Consider the following 18,541-nt stretch of genomic DNA (forward strand, 5'->3'; position numbering starts at 1 on the left):
TTTTCCTGTTGCTGTGATAAACTATTCAGATAAAAGCAGCTTAAGGAAGAAAGAATTTATTTTGCCTCACAGTTAGAGACTCATGGTCATAGTTCATCATGGTGAGGAGTCACAACAGTGGGAACCTGAGGCAGCCAGTTACACTGTACCCACAGTCTAGAGCAGAGAGTAAAGAATGCTTGTACAGCCCACTTTCTCCTTTTTATCCGGTCTAGGATCCCAGCCTAAGGAATGGTGCCACCCACAGTGATCATTTTTCCCACCTCAGTTGATCAATTAAAACCCTATAGACATGCCAAAAGCCCATTTCCAAGCCCATTCCAGGAGACATCTTGACATTTGAGATTAATTATCACATTATTTTAGTGCCCCACTTCTCCCTACATCAACAAATTATCATGAAATTAGTAACCCAGAGGTTATCAGATATAATTACTTATCTAGTGTATAATTGGTTAAAATGAGTGGTTCATTAAATATAAATCTTGTCATGGCAGTCTTACCTTAACTCCAATAAAGCAAATGATTTAATCATGTTGATGCTAATTAATACTTTTCCTTCCCCCCAAATCACATATGCACATCCCTTCACCTGAGTTCTTAGGGATACTAAGATCAAGATGAAATTACTCACCCCTAACAGGGAGACCCAGGGGTTGCACATGCACGCATAGGAAACACTTGGTCTCCTCCAGACCTCTTGTTCCTGAAGTCTGCATTTCAGAAAGAAATCTAAGAAAACAAACCAGGTTAGCCACATCCTTCATTAGAAACGTATTACTAACCCTGCTCTATTTTTATAAGCAAATACCTGCATACTCATGTCCCTGGATTTGTGAATCAGCCTAGAGCTAGCTCCTCTTACTTGCTCACAGAGAAGAAAGGACGAAGGACTTATGCCTCACACCAGCACAGACCTGAAAAGAATTGGAAGAAAGGCCAGAGTAGAAGTGGGAGCCTCCCTAGTCTACTGCACATTTGTCTATCTCTGTCATCCAGGGGAACCCTAAGTTTGGATCTTCCCTCTCTTTCAGATGAAGGGGGTCAGAAAATGGGAGCTGGACACCTGGTATTTGGGTCCAGGACACCTGGTGTTTGGGTCCTGGTGTGAACACTGGAACTGATGGGCCAGGCTGGCTTTTGCCTAGAACAGGATAGTTTTTGCCGCCATCTAACTTCTGGGAGTTTAAGTTAGCTTAGCCTAGTCTCAGATATAGACCAGAAGCTGACAAAGGGATCTGCGCACTAATACATACACGTTCCACCTCCTTCACCATGGGTTTCAGGGACACTGGAGCGTCTCAGAGCTGCGTGTTTTATTTAGCTCTGCCTTCTCAGTTTACATGATTCCAGACACGCTCAATTTAACCATGAAAATACTTATAGATTGTTTAACGATGTGGTCTACTCACCCAGAGCACCATGCACAGTGATCCAAACAACTGGGAATGCTGGGCGCTGCTGTGTGACTGTGCCTTATTTTAACACTGAACTTCCATAGCTAGTTGCTCAGGAAATGTGTCAATTTCTTCAACTCTTTACTTTCCAGTATCAAATTCATTCTTCAGCCAAAGTGCCTTGAATGTAGCAGCTCCTCTCTCCGACCCTCTTCATCCATGTCCTGATCCTGCCTCATTCACCCGTTTTCTCCTTTCTTTGGGAGGCTTCTGATGGGTAGGAGGTCTCTGGATTTCTGCTGGAATCCACTTCTCAGAGATCCCTTATCTCTCTGCTTGCCTGTCACCCACCCTTCAGGTCTTAGCCCATCTCACTGCCTCACAAAAGTTCATTCCTACCACACAAACCTAATTCCTCACACTGGTCATGTGTCCTTTGTCTCCTCTCCTTTCTGTCACAGAATTTACTCTCACATGCACCTGCGCTCTTCTATACTTATTTAGACGTTTCTATGCCCCTGGGTGCACGTGTATCTGCAGGATCCATATTGATCTTGAGGCTCAGGCTTACCACTGGCAATCGCTATACATTTCAGTGCAAGTCTGCTGCTCTTTTCTCTGGGCCCTGTGCCTTTTAGAACTAGTCTCTCTATAGTTGCTCTAGTAGAATCTGTAATCGCAGCACTCAAAAAGCTAAGGCACAAGGATCATAAATTCTAGGCCAGCCTGGTCTACCCAAAGAGACTATGTCTTAAAATAAAAACCCAAACCACACTAAATCGAAGCAGAGATAGCCCCTCTGAAGCATATCAGCTTAATCGCAATACTTCACACCCAGACTAGTATGGTTGAGCATGAGAGGTCCCCAGAAGCCCAAGCACTGGGGGCTTATTTGCCTGCTGATGGATTTTCAGGGAAAGCAATTGGATCATGAGAGCCATGATGTCTTAAGTGGATTAATTGTTGATGGTGTCATAACTTGATAACATCATTAGGAGGTGAGAGAACCATTAGAACGGTGTCTCCAGTTGGAGGAAGGAGGTAACTCAGTGGGGGTGCACCTCTGAGGGTGTATGTTGTTCCCTGTCTCTTCTTGTCTTTCTCTCACTGCTCACTATCCTTATGTGGTGAGTAGCCTGATCTACATGTACCCGCCACTGTGACATTCTGCAGTACCACGGACCCAGAAGAAGCACATCCAACAACAATAGCAAAAGCCACTTTAGTGACACCATTAAAAAGAAAAGCAACTGACCCTTCTCTTTAACTCACTTTCTGTTTCAGGAAATATATATTTAAAAAAAATGAACCCACCCACTCTCTGTGGTGCCAGACCACACTCCTGCTGGCTGCCAACTCCCACAGAGCCATCTCTCCAGCAGGGAGGCCCAGAGTTCCTCTCACTGCCACACAATGCCCACACACCCCATGGCCATCCATCTCAACACCTAATTACCAGGTAGAATCATGATCTTAAAGTTTAATTAACCAATCAGATTTATGTATCAATAATATCACAACTTATAAGATGCCAATACAGTAATTTCAGAGCCAATTGATAATGATAAAAGCTTTATCCCAATGTTTCTAACCTTGTGAAATCATAGCTACTTGTGGCTGGAAAACACCACACAGGTACAAGTCAGTAGCCATCTTCCTTCCTCCTCTCACCCTGAGGTGCTCCTTTCCCCTCGACCCTTAGCTCTGCCTCCCTTTTTCCTGTCCAATCACGGGCCTCCCACTGCCCTAATGTGATTGGACAGGGAAAATCCTGTAATATTCCTTGGGGATGTGTTAACAGCAACAGAAAGTCTGACACTTTGCCCTTTATCTTTGTAGCTTTTACCATCATCTTGGTTATCTATCTCTTGCCCTTCTCTGAGTAAAGATGTCAGCTTGCAACTTGCCATCTTCCTCTGTGAGCACTCTGTCATTTGTGAGGTAACTTTTACATAAATATCACACACTCAACACACTCCTCTTAGTTCCTTAAATCTTCACTCCAATAATCTTTTCTTCCACTCACTTCAATTTCTCCTCCCTTAGCCACACTGGAGGGTTGAGGTTTTGTTTCTTACTTTGTAATGCTAAGTGTGGGTCCCGAGACCTGGAGTCTGCATGTAGCCCCTGGGACCCTGCCCCCAAGTTAATTCTGATTGGTAAAGATGCCAACAGTGAATAGCCGGGCAGAGGAGACACAGATGGGTTGAAGTTTCTCGGATTTACTGGAGCAAGGACTACGAGGAGTGGGAAGAACTCATCGTGGAAGAAAAAGAATATGCAGAAGGGAGGAGAGCCACCATGGGCCAAGGGCCAAGAACGTGGCCCAGAGGGCTGCCCAATGGGGTTAAGAGCAGCCCAGATAGAATACAGTAAATAGTAAGTGATAAAAGTAGATTCTAACAGCATGCTGCCTAAGGCATATTAAAAAATGTGAAAGCTGTGTGTGTCTTTCATTTGGAAGCATACATGGTCTAAGGCAGGGAAGAAGCCCTGGGATGAGAGACTGAATATTTTTTACTACACTTGAAGGTTGTCATCACAGGCAATGTACATGTATGTATGTATGTATGTATGTATGTATGTATGTATGTATAACTTTGGCTCCTCTGGTACCATATCTGCCCTGGACACCATACTTCTTGCTATTATGATAAAGGGCAGAACCTCTGAACCTCTAAGGCAGGCTCAATTAAATGTTGTCCTTTATAAGAATTAGCTTGGTCATGTTTCTCTTCACAGCAATAAAATCTAAACTAAGACAGTATCTCCAGCCCATTATTTTTTTTCAATCTTTTTCAATCTACTCTTTGTTTTTTGAGACAAGATCTTGCTGTGTAGCCAGGGTGGCCTCAAACTTGCAATCCTCCTGCCTCAGCCTCCAAGTGCTGAGATCACACCTGGCTTCACTAATCCACTCTGGAGATACCTGATTCCACTCTTACCAAACTTGCCAAAGATCTGAATCTAACTCAAGCCCCACTCATCCTGTTTGACTACATTAGATCTGTTGAAATGCCTTCCTCTCCAGTATACCCCACCTTCCTGTTTTCCTCTTCACCCTTTCTTGGTCTCCTTTGTTCTTTCCTCTCCTCCTTCAAAACCACTGGGGCACCTCCATATCCAGTTCTCAGCACCCTTCTTTTTCCCTATGCACCCACTTCTAAGAGAGGTCATCTTGTCCCAGTTTTAAATGCTAGCCATATGCTAAGAACTCTAAGTTTGGGTCATCTTTGAACTTAAGTTTTAATACCTAATTGCCTTGCCAACTCTTCCCCTGGGTAGGCTGCTAAGCACCACAAACTTAACATGGCTAAAACCAAATTCTATTCTTTCCAAATCTTCTTTGAAGACTGAGTGAATGATATGATTTCTACAAGCTGCTAGTGTTACTGCTGACTTCTGTCTCACTTCTACCTCCATTCCATCTATACACTCAGTTGGTCCTGAATATGGTCACTCCCTGCCACCTCTGTGGCTCCCTTTCTTGTCTAAGACTATTTCATCTTACATCTGATTACTGCAGTGGGTCCTGTGGTGGGTATCACAACTATTGTGTCGCTAAGGGGTTCTTGTAGTTATGTGGTCATATGACTAAGAGCAGCCACGGAGAGTGTCACTTCTGAGCCAACATCTTTGGGAGTCTGTGTGCCTTTTCTGGTTTTTTCTCTGCCTGAGATCTGAATGTGTAGCTCAGCTGTGACATTGTCATGACCAGGTCCAAGAGGACAGTGTGTCTACAGATCTTTGAAGCCTGGTTCCCTAAAGAAAACCTCCTACAGACTTGGAATACCCTTCTTAGATTGGTAATGCAAGTGAGAAATAACCTTCTGTTGTGAGCAAACCACTATGGTTTTACTTCAGTAGAGCAGTTTAACCATTTGCTTCCCAACAAGATCTTTTCTGATGAATATGTGTGAAAGGCCACACCTTCCTCCCTGCCAGGGATGATTAGTGTTCATTATCAACTTGACTGAATCTAGACTCTCTAGGAGACAAGCCTCCAGACACTTCTGTCAGGAATCATCAAGATTAGGTTAATTAACATAGGAAGACCCACCCTAAAAGTGCAGGGTGACATTCTTTGAGTTTGAATATCAGACCAAATGGACCTGATAAAATTGCAAAGCTTCTATAAGGCAAAGGACACTGTCAATAGGACAAAACGGCAACCAACAGATTGGGAAAATCTCTTTACCAATCCTACATCCGATAGAGGGCTAATATCCAATATATACAAAGAACTCAAGAAGTTAGACTCCAGAGAATCAAATAAGTCTGTTAAAAAATGGGAGCTAGAGCTAAACAAAGAATTCTCAACAGAGAAATTTCAAATAGCCAAGAAGCACCTAAAGAAATTCAATATCCTTGGTCGTCAGGGAAATGCAAATCAAAACTACCCAGAAATTCCACCTCACACCAGTCAGAATGGCTAAGATCAAAATCTCAGGTGACAGCAGATGCTGGCAAGGATGTGGAGAAAGAGAAACACTCCTCCATTGCTGGTGAGATTGTAAGCTGGTACAACCACTCTGGAAATCAGTCTGGCGGTTCCTCAGAAAATTGGACTACCTGAGGAGCCAGCTATACCACTCCTGGGCATAAACCCAAAAGATTCTCCAACACATTACAAGGACACATGCTCCACCATGTTCATATTAGTCTTATTTATAATATCCAGAAGTTTATTTATAATAGCCAGAAAGAACCCAGATGTCCTTCAATGGAGGAATGGATACAGAAAATACGGTACATTTACACAATGGAATACTACTCAGCTATTAGAAACAATGACTTCATGAAATTCTTAATCAAATGGATGGACTCTACCCTTGAACTGCAAGCTAGAACAAACCCTTTCTCCCCTAAGTTGCTTTTCTGAGGCATTCTTTCCTCAGCAATGTGTAAAGTAACTAGTATAGACCCCAGTCTACGTCCCATTATCTGTTTTTTTTTAACTCTTTATCATATTTGTCACTTACAAAGCAAATGTATGCTTGCTAATCATGCATTTCCTCCCCCACTGAGGAATGGAAGCTTGATGACACCAAAACTCTCCCTGTATCTGCCAAGCACAGTCTTCCAGCACTGAAAATGCTCCACAGAACGCAGACACCCCATACATGTGGTTGAACAAATGATCCATTCATGCCTCCCAAAACATCTTCATGGTCTCGAAACCCATTTGATTTCATTGTGTGCTTACATGTTACTCAAAGTTCTGCATATGTATGTGAATGGTAAATAGCCCTTCTTAAACCTACAGGCATTTAAGAGTTTGCGAGTAAGAAATAATAAGACTCCTAATTGTGGATTAAACAAAATCTGTTAAGATTTACCACTGGTTTGAATGGATGATGGTTCTACTATCTTTTTCCTTTTGACATAGACTCTAGCTGTGAAGGCTAGGCTGACCTGGAACTCAGAATCCTCTTGCCTCAGTCCCCAGGGTGCTGGGATCCAGGTACGAGCCACCATGCCTGGTTCCATGACTGTAGAAGGAATTTTGTTATGAGTGCCGTGACTTATGATGTGTAATTTTAACATGTCATTGCATGAGTCATTCTTTTCAATCACAGGCCTAATGGAATACAGCTGCCTTTTTGGTTAAGAGGGAACACTATTGGCCAAGGATGCGTCTTTCTGCCTCTCTGAGATTTATCAGATGTTATCTCTCTCTTTTCCAACACTTGATCTTGTACAACCTCAATTACATAATTAGTGCCTGACTCTGGATGGTGCAACTTTGATTTAGCTACTTGTCAAAGGTGCAGGAGGGATACACATTCACGAGAAACCGCACTTCATTTTGGGTACTTTCGATCATCACAACTCTCTTCATAATACAGTATCCCAGAGTATCTATTCAGCCCCATGATCATAAAGGAAAACAACAGACATTTAAGAGGCCTGCAGTGCTAAGACAGTGTTCAGTAGGCTGGGTGTGATCCATGTATTTTCCACCACTCCAGTTTGCTAAGGGACTCTCAGGACACTCCATAACAAGCCCAAAAGAAGCATCTGTGTTGTTCCTAAAGGACATGTGTGTAGATATGTATGTTGGAAGAGGGCTCCAAATACATGAGGAGGAGAAGGATGCTTCCCTGTGGCAGCAAGGCCAGGAAGGCAGCTACATTTTATCAGCTTGGAAAGCAAGAAGTGAGCAGAGTTGTGATAGTTCAGGTAAATAATAGCAGACCAATAAGCAGCACATATTATTGTCTTAAAATCTAGTGGCACGTCTACAATCTTTTATATTAATGAAATTCATACACACAACACATATTCTAAGCATGGGAAAACCAACACAATTGTGTCCACTTTTTATGTGGACACAATTAATTTAAGAACTTTTTAATTTAAGAACTTTCATAGAAATTACTTAAAATCTCTACTAAACTATCTCTGAACATTCATTCCTTTCTCCCTTCCATCCTCCTTCTTTTTGTGATGCTGGAGATCAAATCCAGGGCCTTGTTAGCACAAGCAAGCATTCTACTAATAAGAATACACCTTCACACCCACCCCTGTATCTTTATTGGAATACATAAACAGAATACTAGGTTGAAGGGTCAATATCCGCTTAGGACACCCTAAAACCAAATTCTCAGCACAAAGGAGATTTATTTACCCCAGAAGGACAAAAGATAGGGAATAAGAGATGGCAACATGGAGGCAGAGGACAAGGGAGAGGGGGAAGGGACCAAGGGAGAGAGGAAGGGATATCTGTCAGAAGAGGAGGGGCAAAAAGGACTGCTTCTAGATAGAGAGGAGATGGACGTGCCCCATAGGAAAATGGCAGTTTATAAAGGTAAAGGGGGAAACCCTGTGTTAGGATGACGTGTTTAATTTTAATTGGTCATGCTAATTAGGTAAGACAAAGGGGGTTTCTGATTGCTGGACTTCAATACTTTGATAGCCTCAGGAGGTGGTCAGTCTCAGGAGGAGAAAGTGGCCAAATAGAAAATGGGCCTTGGTGGCTAGCTCTAGGGATGTAATCTCATGGTTTTAAGCAAAGTGATAGGGAAGAGGAGCAAAGCCTGACAGAGCTGTGTCTGCCATGCCCAGGCTGACTGGTCTCCTTCCACTCAGCAGCATATAGAAACCAAAGATTCACGTTGCACAGAATTGTATTTAAAATCCACATGATATCCCAATCATATTGATATTACAATTTGCTTAACCACTTTCCAAATGCTGAACATTTCTTTCTAATTTGTCATCAGTACAAGCAACGTCACCATAACAATGGAGAACACAGTTTCTGGTTTGCTGTTTGGGTTGGGTCGTTTTCCTGATACACAATTCCCCAAACAGATTTTCTAAATCAGGTCAATTATATAATTTTCTAATTCTTGTTAAATCTTCAAAGGTTGTTCTCCATGATCAGAGAAGCAGAGGAACTTTCAGCTCTGGCGAGAGGAAGAGACCATGAGTCTTCCTCTCCAAAGTAAGTGTAAAATTACAAGTGTGTGTGTGTGTGTGTGTTAAAAGCCACTACCCAATTATATCAGGGCTTCAGAAACTTACCAAATAGGGAAAGTAGTTGAAAAGCATTTATTTTTCAAAAGCGGCTGGAGTGTTGGGCCCGGAAGACTAGCAAGAATGCAGTGTCATATGCTCAGGAGAACCAGGGAGAAGGATTTCAAGGTCAAAGGCAGCACAAGCAATTTAGTGAGACCCTGTCTCAAAACAAAGGGTAGAAGCAGGCTGGAGAGATGGCTCAGCAGTCAAGAGCACTGACTGCTCTTCCAGAGGTCCTGAGTTCAATTCCCAGCAACTACATGGTGGCTCATGGCCATCTGTAATGATGCCCTCTTCTGGTGTCTGAAGACAGCGACAGTGTGCTCACATACATAAAATAAAGGTAAAAGCAATGTCGAGGCTGTTATTCAGTGGCAGAGTGCTTGCCTGGGATCCACAGTACCCTAAGTTCAATCCCAATTACCAAAGGTAAAGAAAAGAACCAGAGAACTCCCAGATATGATTAAGATGAAGTATGAGCACATATGAAATCAGAAAAGAGTACATTTAAAGGCGAACAAAAGCAATTGCTAGAACTTAGGGTGAGGCCAGTGATCCTGTGAGCTTCCTGCCAGCTGCAAGCTTGCAGAGGGGAAAAGGACATGGATGAGGGAGAAAAGCTAGCTTTGCCAGCTAAATATGGTGAGCAGAGTAGAAATAGATGGGGTAATAAATGGAGTTATCTGTCACTTCTTTACTTCACTAGTGTGAGGCTGGAGGCTTGGCCAGGCTGATAGAGCATGGGATGAAAGACACTGCAGACAACGCCCATGTTTCCCTGGATGATAGGGAAGGCCTGAATGACTAGAAAAATGCCAAGGGAGACTGGAGACCTGTCCCAAACTGATTATGTTTCCCAATGCCCACCCCATAAGTCTGTCTGCATATGACAAAGTCTATGGACCTTGTAGACACAGGGGTTATCTTCTGGGGGTGGGGCAGACTTCAAAAGGCAAAAATTAAGACTAAGATATAAAGCCAACTAAAGATATCAGTTACACACACTGAAGAGGAGACTCGTCCCACAGTTCAACTCCAGATATTTTACTTAGACAAACAAAAACTTATAAGATACATATCACATACAAAAACTTATAAGAGTTTATCAGAACTGAGAACTGCTACAAAATATCATATACATTGTCTGGTTTTCAAGTCAAGATTATAAGACATGCAAAGAAATAGAACACTATAACCCATTCTTACAGAAAACAATAATCAAGTGAAAGAATCTAGGAGTGAGCCTACATGTTAGATTTAGCGCAGACTTCAGAGCGCTCCTTCTAAATACAGGCTAAAGGGAAACAGTGTCAGTGGCTTAGGGACTATGATGTCAATGGCTTTAAAAATAGGAGCCATCAATAGGGAAGTATAAGCCATACTGGAGGAGAGAGTGACAGAGCTACGAAGACGGTGATGGGATGAGAGCTTGCTAGATGAACTTATAAGCAACCTGAGACGAACTAAAAACCCACAACCTCAAAGACAGATGCGCAGAACTTATACAAAGAAAGGAACAGTCCAGTGGTCTGTGGGACAATCACAGGGACTGAAGGCATGGGGCAGGGCTTCCAGGGAGAAACCCAGTCCTGGAGACAACACTTGAAATCATGGCCAACACGTTCTTGGATTTGATGAAGAACTTAAACCACAAGGTCCAAGAAGTTGGGCAGTGGTGGCCATGCCTTTAATCCCAGCACTTGGGACGCAGAGGCAGGCAGATCTCTGAGTTCAAGGCCAGCCTGGTCTACAGAGTGAGTTCCAGAACAGCCAAGGCTACACAGAGAGAGACCCTGTCTTTAAAAAAAACAAAAACAAAAACAAACACAAGCAAAAAAAAAAAAGCCAAGAATGGATTATCTGATATTATTTACAGTAAATTATAGCTAATCATCAAACCTGTACCTTTTATTTAAATTATTAATGACTTAATAAACATGTTTTTGTTTGTTTAAGACAGTATCTAATTGTGAAATCCAGGCTAGTCTGAAACTCACTATGTAGCCCAGGCTGGCTTTGAACTCCTAGAAATCTTCCTGCCTCAGCCTCTCACTTCCTGGGGTTTACAGGTGTGGGCCACCACACACAGCTGTAATGACATCTAAAAGGTGGTTTAGGTTGTGTTCATTTAATTAGTACCAGAGTCTAGGTCGCAAAAGTCACCCGCAGCAAGTAGCACACACTTTTATATTGTGCATTTTAATTTATTTTTTAAATTTATGTGCATGTGTGCATGCATTTATGTGTACCACAAGCATGCAAGTGCCTGAAGAGGCAGTGGATCCCCTAGAACAAAAGTTGCAGGTGGTTGTGAGCTGCCAGGTGGGTGCTGGGAACCCAAGACCTCTGCAAGAGAAGTTAAGTGCTCTTAGCCATTGAGTCATCTCTCTGGTGCTTTGTATTGTGTTTTTAAAGTCAGACAAACCTGTGCTCAAATTCTGACTGTCTGACTTTCTGAAGTGCCCAACTTCCCTAAGCTCTGGCTTTATCATCTATAAAAGACTAATAAATGTCTGTCTCAGGGCTTAGAGATGGAATGGTATTAAAGACTTAATATGAAGTCTCACAGGACACTCAACAGGATAGCTAATTTTAGGTTTTGGCAGTATATACTTCAGAATAAAACTCCGCTGAATGGACATGAATGGATCTGGGCACTGGATTTTCCCAATGTAAACTGTGTATTAGTGTCTCCTGACCTCTCAGAAGCATCTGGAGTCTGACCTTCCTGTTTTTAAAAGTAATGTGCTTTAGAAGGTACACTTTTATCAGTTGTGTTTGGCAGGGTAATTGTTCCCTTCTGTGATGCTGTATTGTACAAACGTTTCTTATTTCTAACTAATCAGCTCCTTTTCTGCTTTGATGATGATAGTCAGAAATATCTCTCTTGCCCAGCTGGTATAAATAAAGACTCCATGTGTCTGTAAGGTAGAAAATACAGCCCAAGTTATTTTTGACCCATGCTGTCAAGAATATTTGCTTCTGATTCATACCATTTGACAACATTTGACTTATTAAAGACTACATTTGTTTAACAGTTTAACTCTTCTTGCCTGTGTTACAGATCAGTGTTTCAAGTTCTGGGGCAACATCCGTTCAACTGTTCATCCATTTAACTAAGCCTTACCATATGCCTGCTGTGTCCCCCAGACCAGGAGGGGACACTGGGTTGGAGATGGAGGTAAAAAGGACCAGTGTGTGACCCAGAGAAACATCAAGGCCATAGCAGAGGAAGAAGACGGATGCTTATTTTCCTTAAGACAAGCAGATGCACGGGCCTGAACCTGACGGTGTAAGCAAGCCCGATATAAATGTCTGCTGCCCCGACAAGCGCTTAGGTGCCTCTGGAGAATCAAAGGTTTTGGTTGCATACTGGAAGAAATCTATAAGCCCTCAAAAACACTGAACGCCTTTTAAGAGCCAGATGGATTTGAAACGTCAGAGTTCTCCAAATAGAGAAAGGAGGAGGCGGCGAGGCAGTCTGAGGGGACAGCACAGGGTATGGAGAGGCATGTGATGGATTAGGGGCTCTAGCGTGGGCTCCGCCACAATGCTCCGAGCTTGGGGTCTCAGCAGTCTGTGGCCCAGAGGAGGAAGAGAGCAAGCCTGAGGAGCTGAGCACACGGCCCAGCTCTGCACTTCTGATGGGAGGGCTGGGAGCCCACAGGGGCTTCTGAGCAAGAGAACGGTTCTTCTGTAGGCAGACAAGGAGGAGGATGGGGAGGATGGAGCAGGACACTAGCTTGGAGACTTGGCCAAAGTCCAACAGGGAGATGAAGAGCGGCCGAGCCAAGGTACAGGTGGCGAGGAGGGAGACACAGGGTGTGGCCAACCAAAGCCCAGGCTGCCGCTGCTAAGACCGGACAACTGGACTGTGTTTACTTCATTCATTAAAAATCACAGACTGGTCCAGTGAGATGGCTCAGCAGGTAAGGGCACTTTCTGCCAATCTAATAACCTGAGGTCAATTCCCCAGGACCCACAAGGACCAGCTCTTGCAGGTTGTCCTTTGGCCTCTGCACCAGCAGGTGCGCCATGACATATGGATAATTGCACACACGTAAAAGAGAGACAACAGATGAATATAAAAAAGTTAACTCGCAAACTCACCATGCGACTTTCATGACACCACAGAAGACAAAAAGGCATTGAAACAAGGATAACCCAGAAGCAGAGGGCAGAGAGTGGGGATGACACTAAGCCTAAGAAGGAGAAGCAACAGTGAAGACAGCCTATGTGGAGCAGAAAAGGTGAACTCTGGGCCCCACGGAAGGCACTGACGGGAGCCAGCCATCCACCAGGAGGACCTCAGAAGAACTCACATCAGGAGTGGGACCATGTCCCACAGGTTGACCATGGCCAGAGGGCTGGTGACAGGTCTGTCTCTGTCTGATCTGTATGCTAAGACTCTCTCCTATGCCCAGCAAGCTAAGGATGAACTTCTTTTGCAATCCCCTGTCCAAGGTGTTCTTCCTCTGAGCAAATCTGTCCAGGGTGTCTGGGCTCTGCACACAGGAACAACAGAGAGATCTGTGTCCTACACTGGAAGACTTGCCAACTCCTTTGTTTCACCCCGTTTCCAGAATATGAGCTGCCATCTGTGTCTCCCCTCCATTCCCAGCCATTCTGCAGCATGGTGCCCCAAACAATGAGACATGTTGTATTCAGGTCTTCTGGGTGGCTCTCAGTCTGGTTATCTATCCATTGTCATCCACTGATAATGTGTTTAAGGATCCACATGGATATCAAAATTCACATCTCGTACATGAAATGCAATATTTCATAGAACTTACATATTCTTCCACATGGTACATTATGCTTACATTACTTATAGTGCCTAAAAAAAGTATAACGCTATGTAACTAGTTATTAAACTATACTATTAGTGATTAAGATTTAAAAAAGAATAATAATATTTGATTTCACTGTAGATGAAATCACCACAGGATTAAATAACAAGATAGGACAGTGCCAATTTCACTTTTTTCCCAAATACTTTTCATCTGAATTTGATTAATTGTCCAGATATAGATCATAGATACAAAAGGCCAAGTGTGTGTTAGTTCTAACTATGAAAAGATAAGCAAGTGCTTTAATAAAGGAGGGCTGAGGACAGACAGGAAGGCATGAGGAGAGGAGTGGGACTGGGGTGCATGCTGTTGAAATTCACAGGAAAATCAGTAAATATTTTTAAAAATAAGCCTTGGCAATGCACCTGAAAACACTAGAACAAAAAGAATAAACAACAACCAAAAGAAGTAGACAGCAAGAAATAATCAACTCAGAGCTGAATGAACAAAACGGAAACAGATGCACAAACAAAAAAGAACCAATGAGACAAAGTTGGCTCTTTGAAAAAATCAGTAAGATTGACGGACCCTTGATTATCCAGATTAACAAAATTAAAATGAAAAGGGGGACAAGGCAACAGACATCAAAGAAAGCCACAGAATCATAAGGACATGCTTTAAAAACTTGTACTCACCAAATTGGAAACTCTAAAAAAAAATGACAATCTTCTCGATACATACCGCTCACAAAAGTTAAGTCAAGAACACTTAAGCAATTTAAATAAATATGTAACCCTAGTTAGAGAAGCAGTCATTAAAAGTATCACAACAACAACAACAACAAAAGAGTGCCAGACAGCTATAGCACCAAATTCTATCAGACTGTTAAGGAAGAGTGAATGCAAATGCCAATACTTCTCAAATTAGCCCACAAAATAGAAACAGAAGGGAAATTGCCCAATTCATTTTATAAGCTTACAGTTCCCTTGATAACCAAACCACATAAAGACCCAACAAAGGAAGAGAATTATACACTGATTTCCCTTATGAATATTGATGCAAACAATTCTCAATAAAATACTTGCATGCTGAATTCAAAAACACATAAAAAAAATCCATCATGATTAAGAAGGTTTTATTCCAAAAATGCAGAGATGGTTCAACATATAGAAATCAATAAATGTAAACTACCATGTAAACAGATTGAAAGACAAAAACCACAATGATCATCTCAATAGGTACAGAAAGGCCTTTGACAAAACGCAACGCCCCTTCATGATAAAAGTCCAAAGAGTAAGGGGTACAAAGGACATACTTCAACATAATAAAGGCAGTTTCCAGTCAGCCCATAGCCAGCATCAAACTAAATGGAGAGAAACTCAAAGCATTTCCACAAAAACCAGGAACAATACAAGGTTGTCCACTCTCTCCATACCTATTCAATATATCCTTGAAGTCTTAGCTAGAGCAATAAAACAATGGAAGGAGATCAAATGTATTCAGAGTTGAAAGGAAGAAGTCAAGTATGTTTATTTGCAGATGATATGATTGTATACATAAGTGATCCTAAAATATTCCACCAGAAACCTCTATAGCTAATTAACACATTCAGAAAGTAGCAGGATACAAATTTAAAACACAAAATTTGTAGTCTTCCTATAAATAAATGATAAGCAAACAGAAAAAAATGATGAAAATAATGCATTTTTCAATATTCCCAGAGAAAGGAGAGGGATGGAAGGAGGAGAAGAGAGAGAGAGAGAGAGAGAGAGAGAGAGAGAGAGAGAGAGAGAGAGAGATTGATTGATTATGAGATTATCTTGGGCAATTCTAACCAAGCAAGTGAAAGACATGTATGACAAAAACTTAAAGAAATTAAAGAAATTGAAGAAAATATTAGAATATGAAAGATCTCCCATGCTCAGTTATATGGCAGGATTAATATAGTAACATGGCCATTCTACCAAAAGCATCTATAGGTTCAAAGTCAACCCCATCAAAAGTATAACACAATTCTTCACAGAAATTGAAAGGACAACCTTCAGCTTCATATAACACACACACACACACACACACACACACACACACACACACACACACACACACAGCTGCCAGGATAGCTAAAACAACCCTGAGAAATCAAAGAACTGCTGGAGCTATCACCATCCTCAATCTGAAATTGTACTACAGAGCTATTGTAATAAAAATAGCACTATATTGATACAAAACAGACAGGCTGATCAACTGAATCAAATTAAAGACCCTATTGACACATGATTTTTGACTAAGAATCCAAAACTACACAGTAGAAAAAAGACAGCATCTTCAAGAAATGGTGCTGGTCAAACTGGATGTCTGCATATAGAAGAATGCAGATAGATTCATATTTATCACCTTGCACAAAACTCAACTCCAACTGGATCAAAGACCATAACATAAGGCCTTATGTATTTCTGAATCTGATAGAAGAGAAGGGGGCAGAAGTCTTAAATTCACTGGCACAGGAGAAGACTTTGTGAAAGAACACCAAGGGTACAGGCACTAAGACCAACAATTAATAAGTAGGCCTTCATCAAACTGAAAAGTTTCTATATAGTAAAGGATACCATCACTCAAAGTAGCAGGTTATAAAATGGCAAAAGATCTTTACTAATTATATATCCAATAGAAGGTTAATATCTAAAATATATGAAGAACTAAAAAAAAATGTAGAATCAAGAAGACAACCCAATTAAAAATGGGGTACAGGACTAAATAGAGAAGTCTCAAAGATGAAACACAAATGTTTGAGAAACACTTAAAGAAATGTTTAACATTCTTAGTCATCAGGGAGATGCAAATCAAAACTACACTGAGATTCCATCTTACCAGTAAGAAGGACTAAGGTCATCAATAAGACAAATGACAGATCAGGCTGTAGAAGATATGGATAAGGTGAAGACTCATCCATTGCTGGTGGAAATACAAAACTGCATGGCCACAACCAGGAAGCTGGGAAGAGCTCTGCCTCAAGATCTAGCTATTCCACTCTTGGACATACACCCTAGTAAAATCTCTAGCATCAGGAATGGGTTCCTCTTAGTTAAGTTGTTGGCCAAGGTCCCCAGGGAAACTCCCAAACGACTCAGGCTACTGCAAAGGCTATTGATTGTTCTCTCCTGCTGACGACCACACCTATATAACTCATTGAGCATGGATAAGTCGAGCTTGGGTGCATGATCCATCAAGTTGTCAATTTCAAAGGAAAAATTATTTTTTGCCAATAGAACCTCACTGGGTATAAACACCATGACCTGCAATGGATGGCCAACACAAAATGAACTCAATGGTAGTTTTGGAGATGTTTTGTCTCATGATGCTTTGTCTAGGCATTTGTACCTTACTTGGTTTTTGCTTACCTATTATGGTTTCAGGTTTTTGTGTCTGTGTATATGTGAGTGTATGTGCAGGTGTGTATGTATATGTGTGTATATATGTGTAGATGTGTGTATGTGTACACATCTAGTGCTTTTTCTTTGCTTTTCCATATGTCTTCTGGAGAGAGAGAGAGAGAGAGAGAGAGAGAGAGAGAGAGAGAGAGAGAGAGAAGGTGTGGAGGGGAGGAGACAAGGGAGAGGAAACTGAACAGAATCTAATATATAAAAAAAATTAAAAAATTTTGCAGTAAAAAATAAGGATGGAAGGAATAAAAGATTGAGGGAGGAGAGAAAAGGAAGAGGGGAAGGGAGGGAGGAGGGAGAGGGAGGGAGGAGGGAGAGAGGAGGAAGCATGGGGGACACCAAAGGGGAAAAATTTTAGAGAAAACACAGAATAGAATGATTTTACAGGGAAAGAGCAGTGATATATGTCAAGGATACCAGAGAAACCACCATATCCATAGGATAACAGCAACAACAAAGATGATATTCAAAGAAAGAAAGCAAAATGAAGATCTGGACAAGTCAAGTTACAACCAAAGTGCTTGGAGACTAAGACCTTGTGCAGACAGACGGCTTGCACCTTCCCGTAGCCTTCCTGGGGAAGAGCACAGGGGGTCATTTTATAATGCAACATACCAGGTAAAAAGTCATCTGTCAGCCCATCTTACAGCTTATGACAATCAGTACAACTAAATGCCGACCATGGAAAGGCTGCAAGGCATTGTGGGCTTTCCAGACCGGCCATGCGACTCTGCTTGAAAGTTTGTCTTTTGTGTTTCTTCTTTTCTTTCTTTTCTGCCTGGATAGGATGTGATGGCAGGGCTCCAGCCACCACACCTTGTGTCACAGGACAATGTACTCAGCGTGGGTGGTAAAGGAAAAAGGAGAAGTCCAAGTCACTCGAGATTTTGTTATTGCTAATCAAGCTTTATTATGGCTGATATAGCAGGCAACTGAAAAAATCACTAGAAACTCTGGGAAATAATTCTGTAATGTGTTCCAGAAAGGAGAACAAGATGATAAGAGAAAACATAGATTGTGACAGCAGCAGCCGTTGTGTTAGGCTCAGGAAGACTTGGCCAGGCTGTCTGTGTCCTGTGTGTGTGGTACCCAGGAAGAGACAGCCACATTTCTTGTGTAGTTTTAAGCCTGTTCTAAGGTAATTAAATGCAAAAAAAGCTGGGAAATGAACTAAAGAAATATACATAATATACTTGAAAATACTGTGGAATAAAGACAAAATATACACAATATCAACATGAAGAATAATGGAGAGAGAAAGAGCTCTTCAGAGATAGAAAGGTCTTGTTGGGGACTGTGGTGTATGACTGGAATCCCAGGACTAGGGAGTCTAAATGATGCATAATAATTCTAGAAACAGTCTGGGCTATATAATGAGACCCTGAGATCC

At 41.8% G+C, this 18,541-nt stretch overlaps 1 protein-coding gene across 1 annotated transcript in view; it reads right to left on the minus strand.

The window, feature by feature from the left end:
• The window catches only part of Slc12a8 (solute carrier family 12 member 8), a 130,924-nt gene that overhangs the window by 16,278 nt on the left and 96,105 nt on the right, over positions 1–18,541 (minus strand). The window contains 1 exon segment of the mRNA XM_052158005.1: positions 635–732. Coding sequence (XP_052013965.1) covers positions 635–732 — 98 coding nt within the window.

The sequence above is a fragment of the Apodemus sylvaticus genome, chromosome 15, assembly GCF_947179515.1.
Source record: "Apodemus sylvaticus chromosome 15, mApoSyl1.1, whole genome shotgun sequence".
In the NCBI taxonomy this organism is placed as follows: Eukaryota; Metazoa; Chordata; class Mammalia; order Rodentia; family Muridae; genus Apodemus; species Apodemus sylvaticus.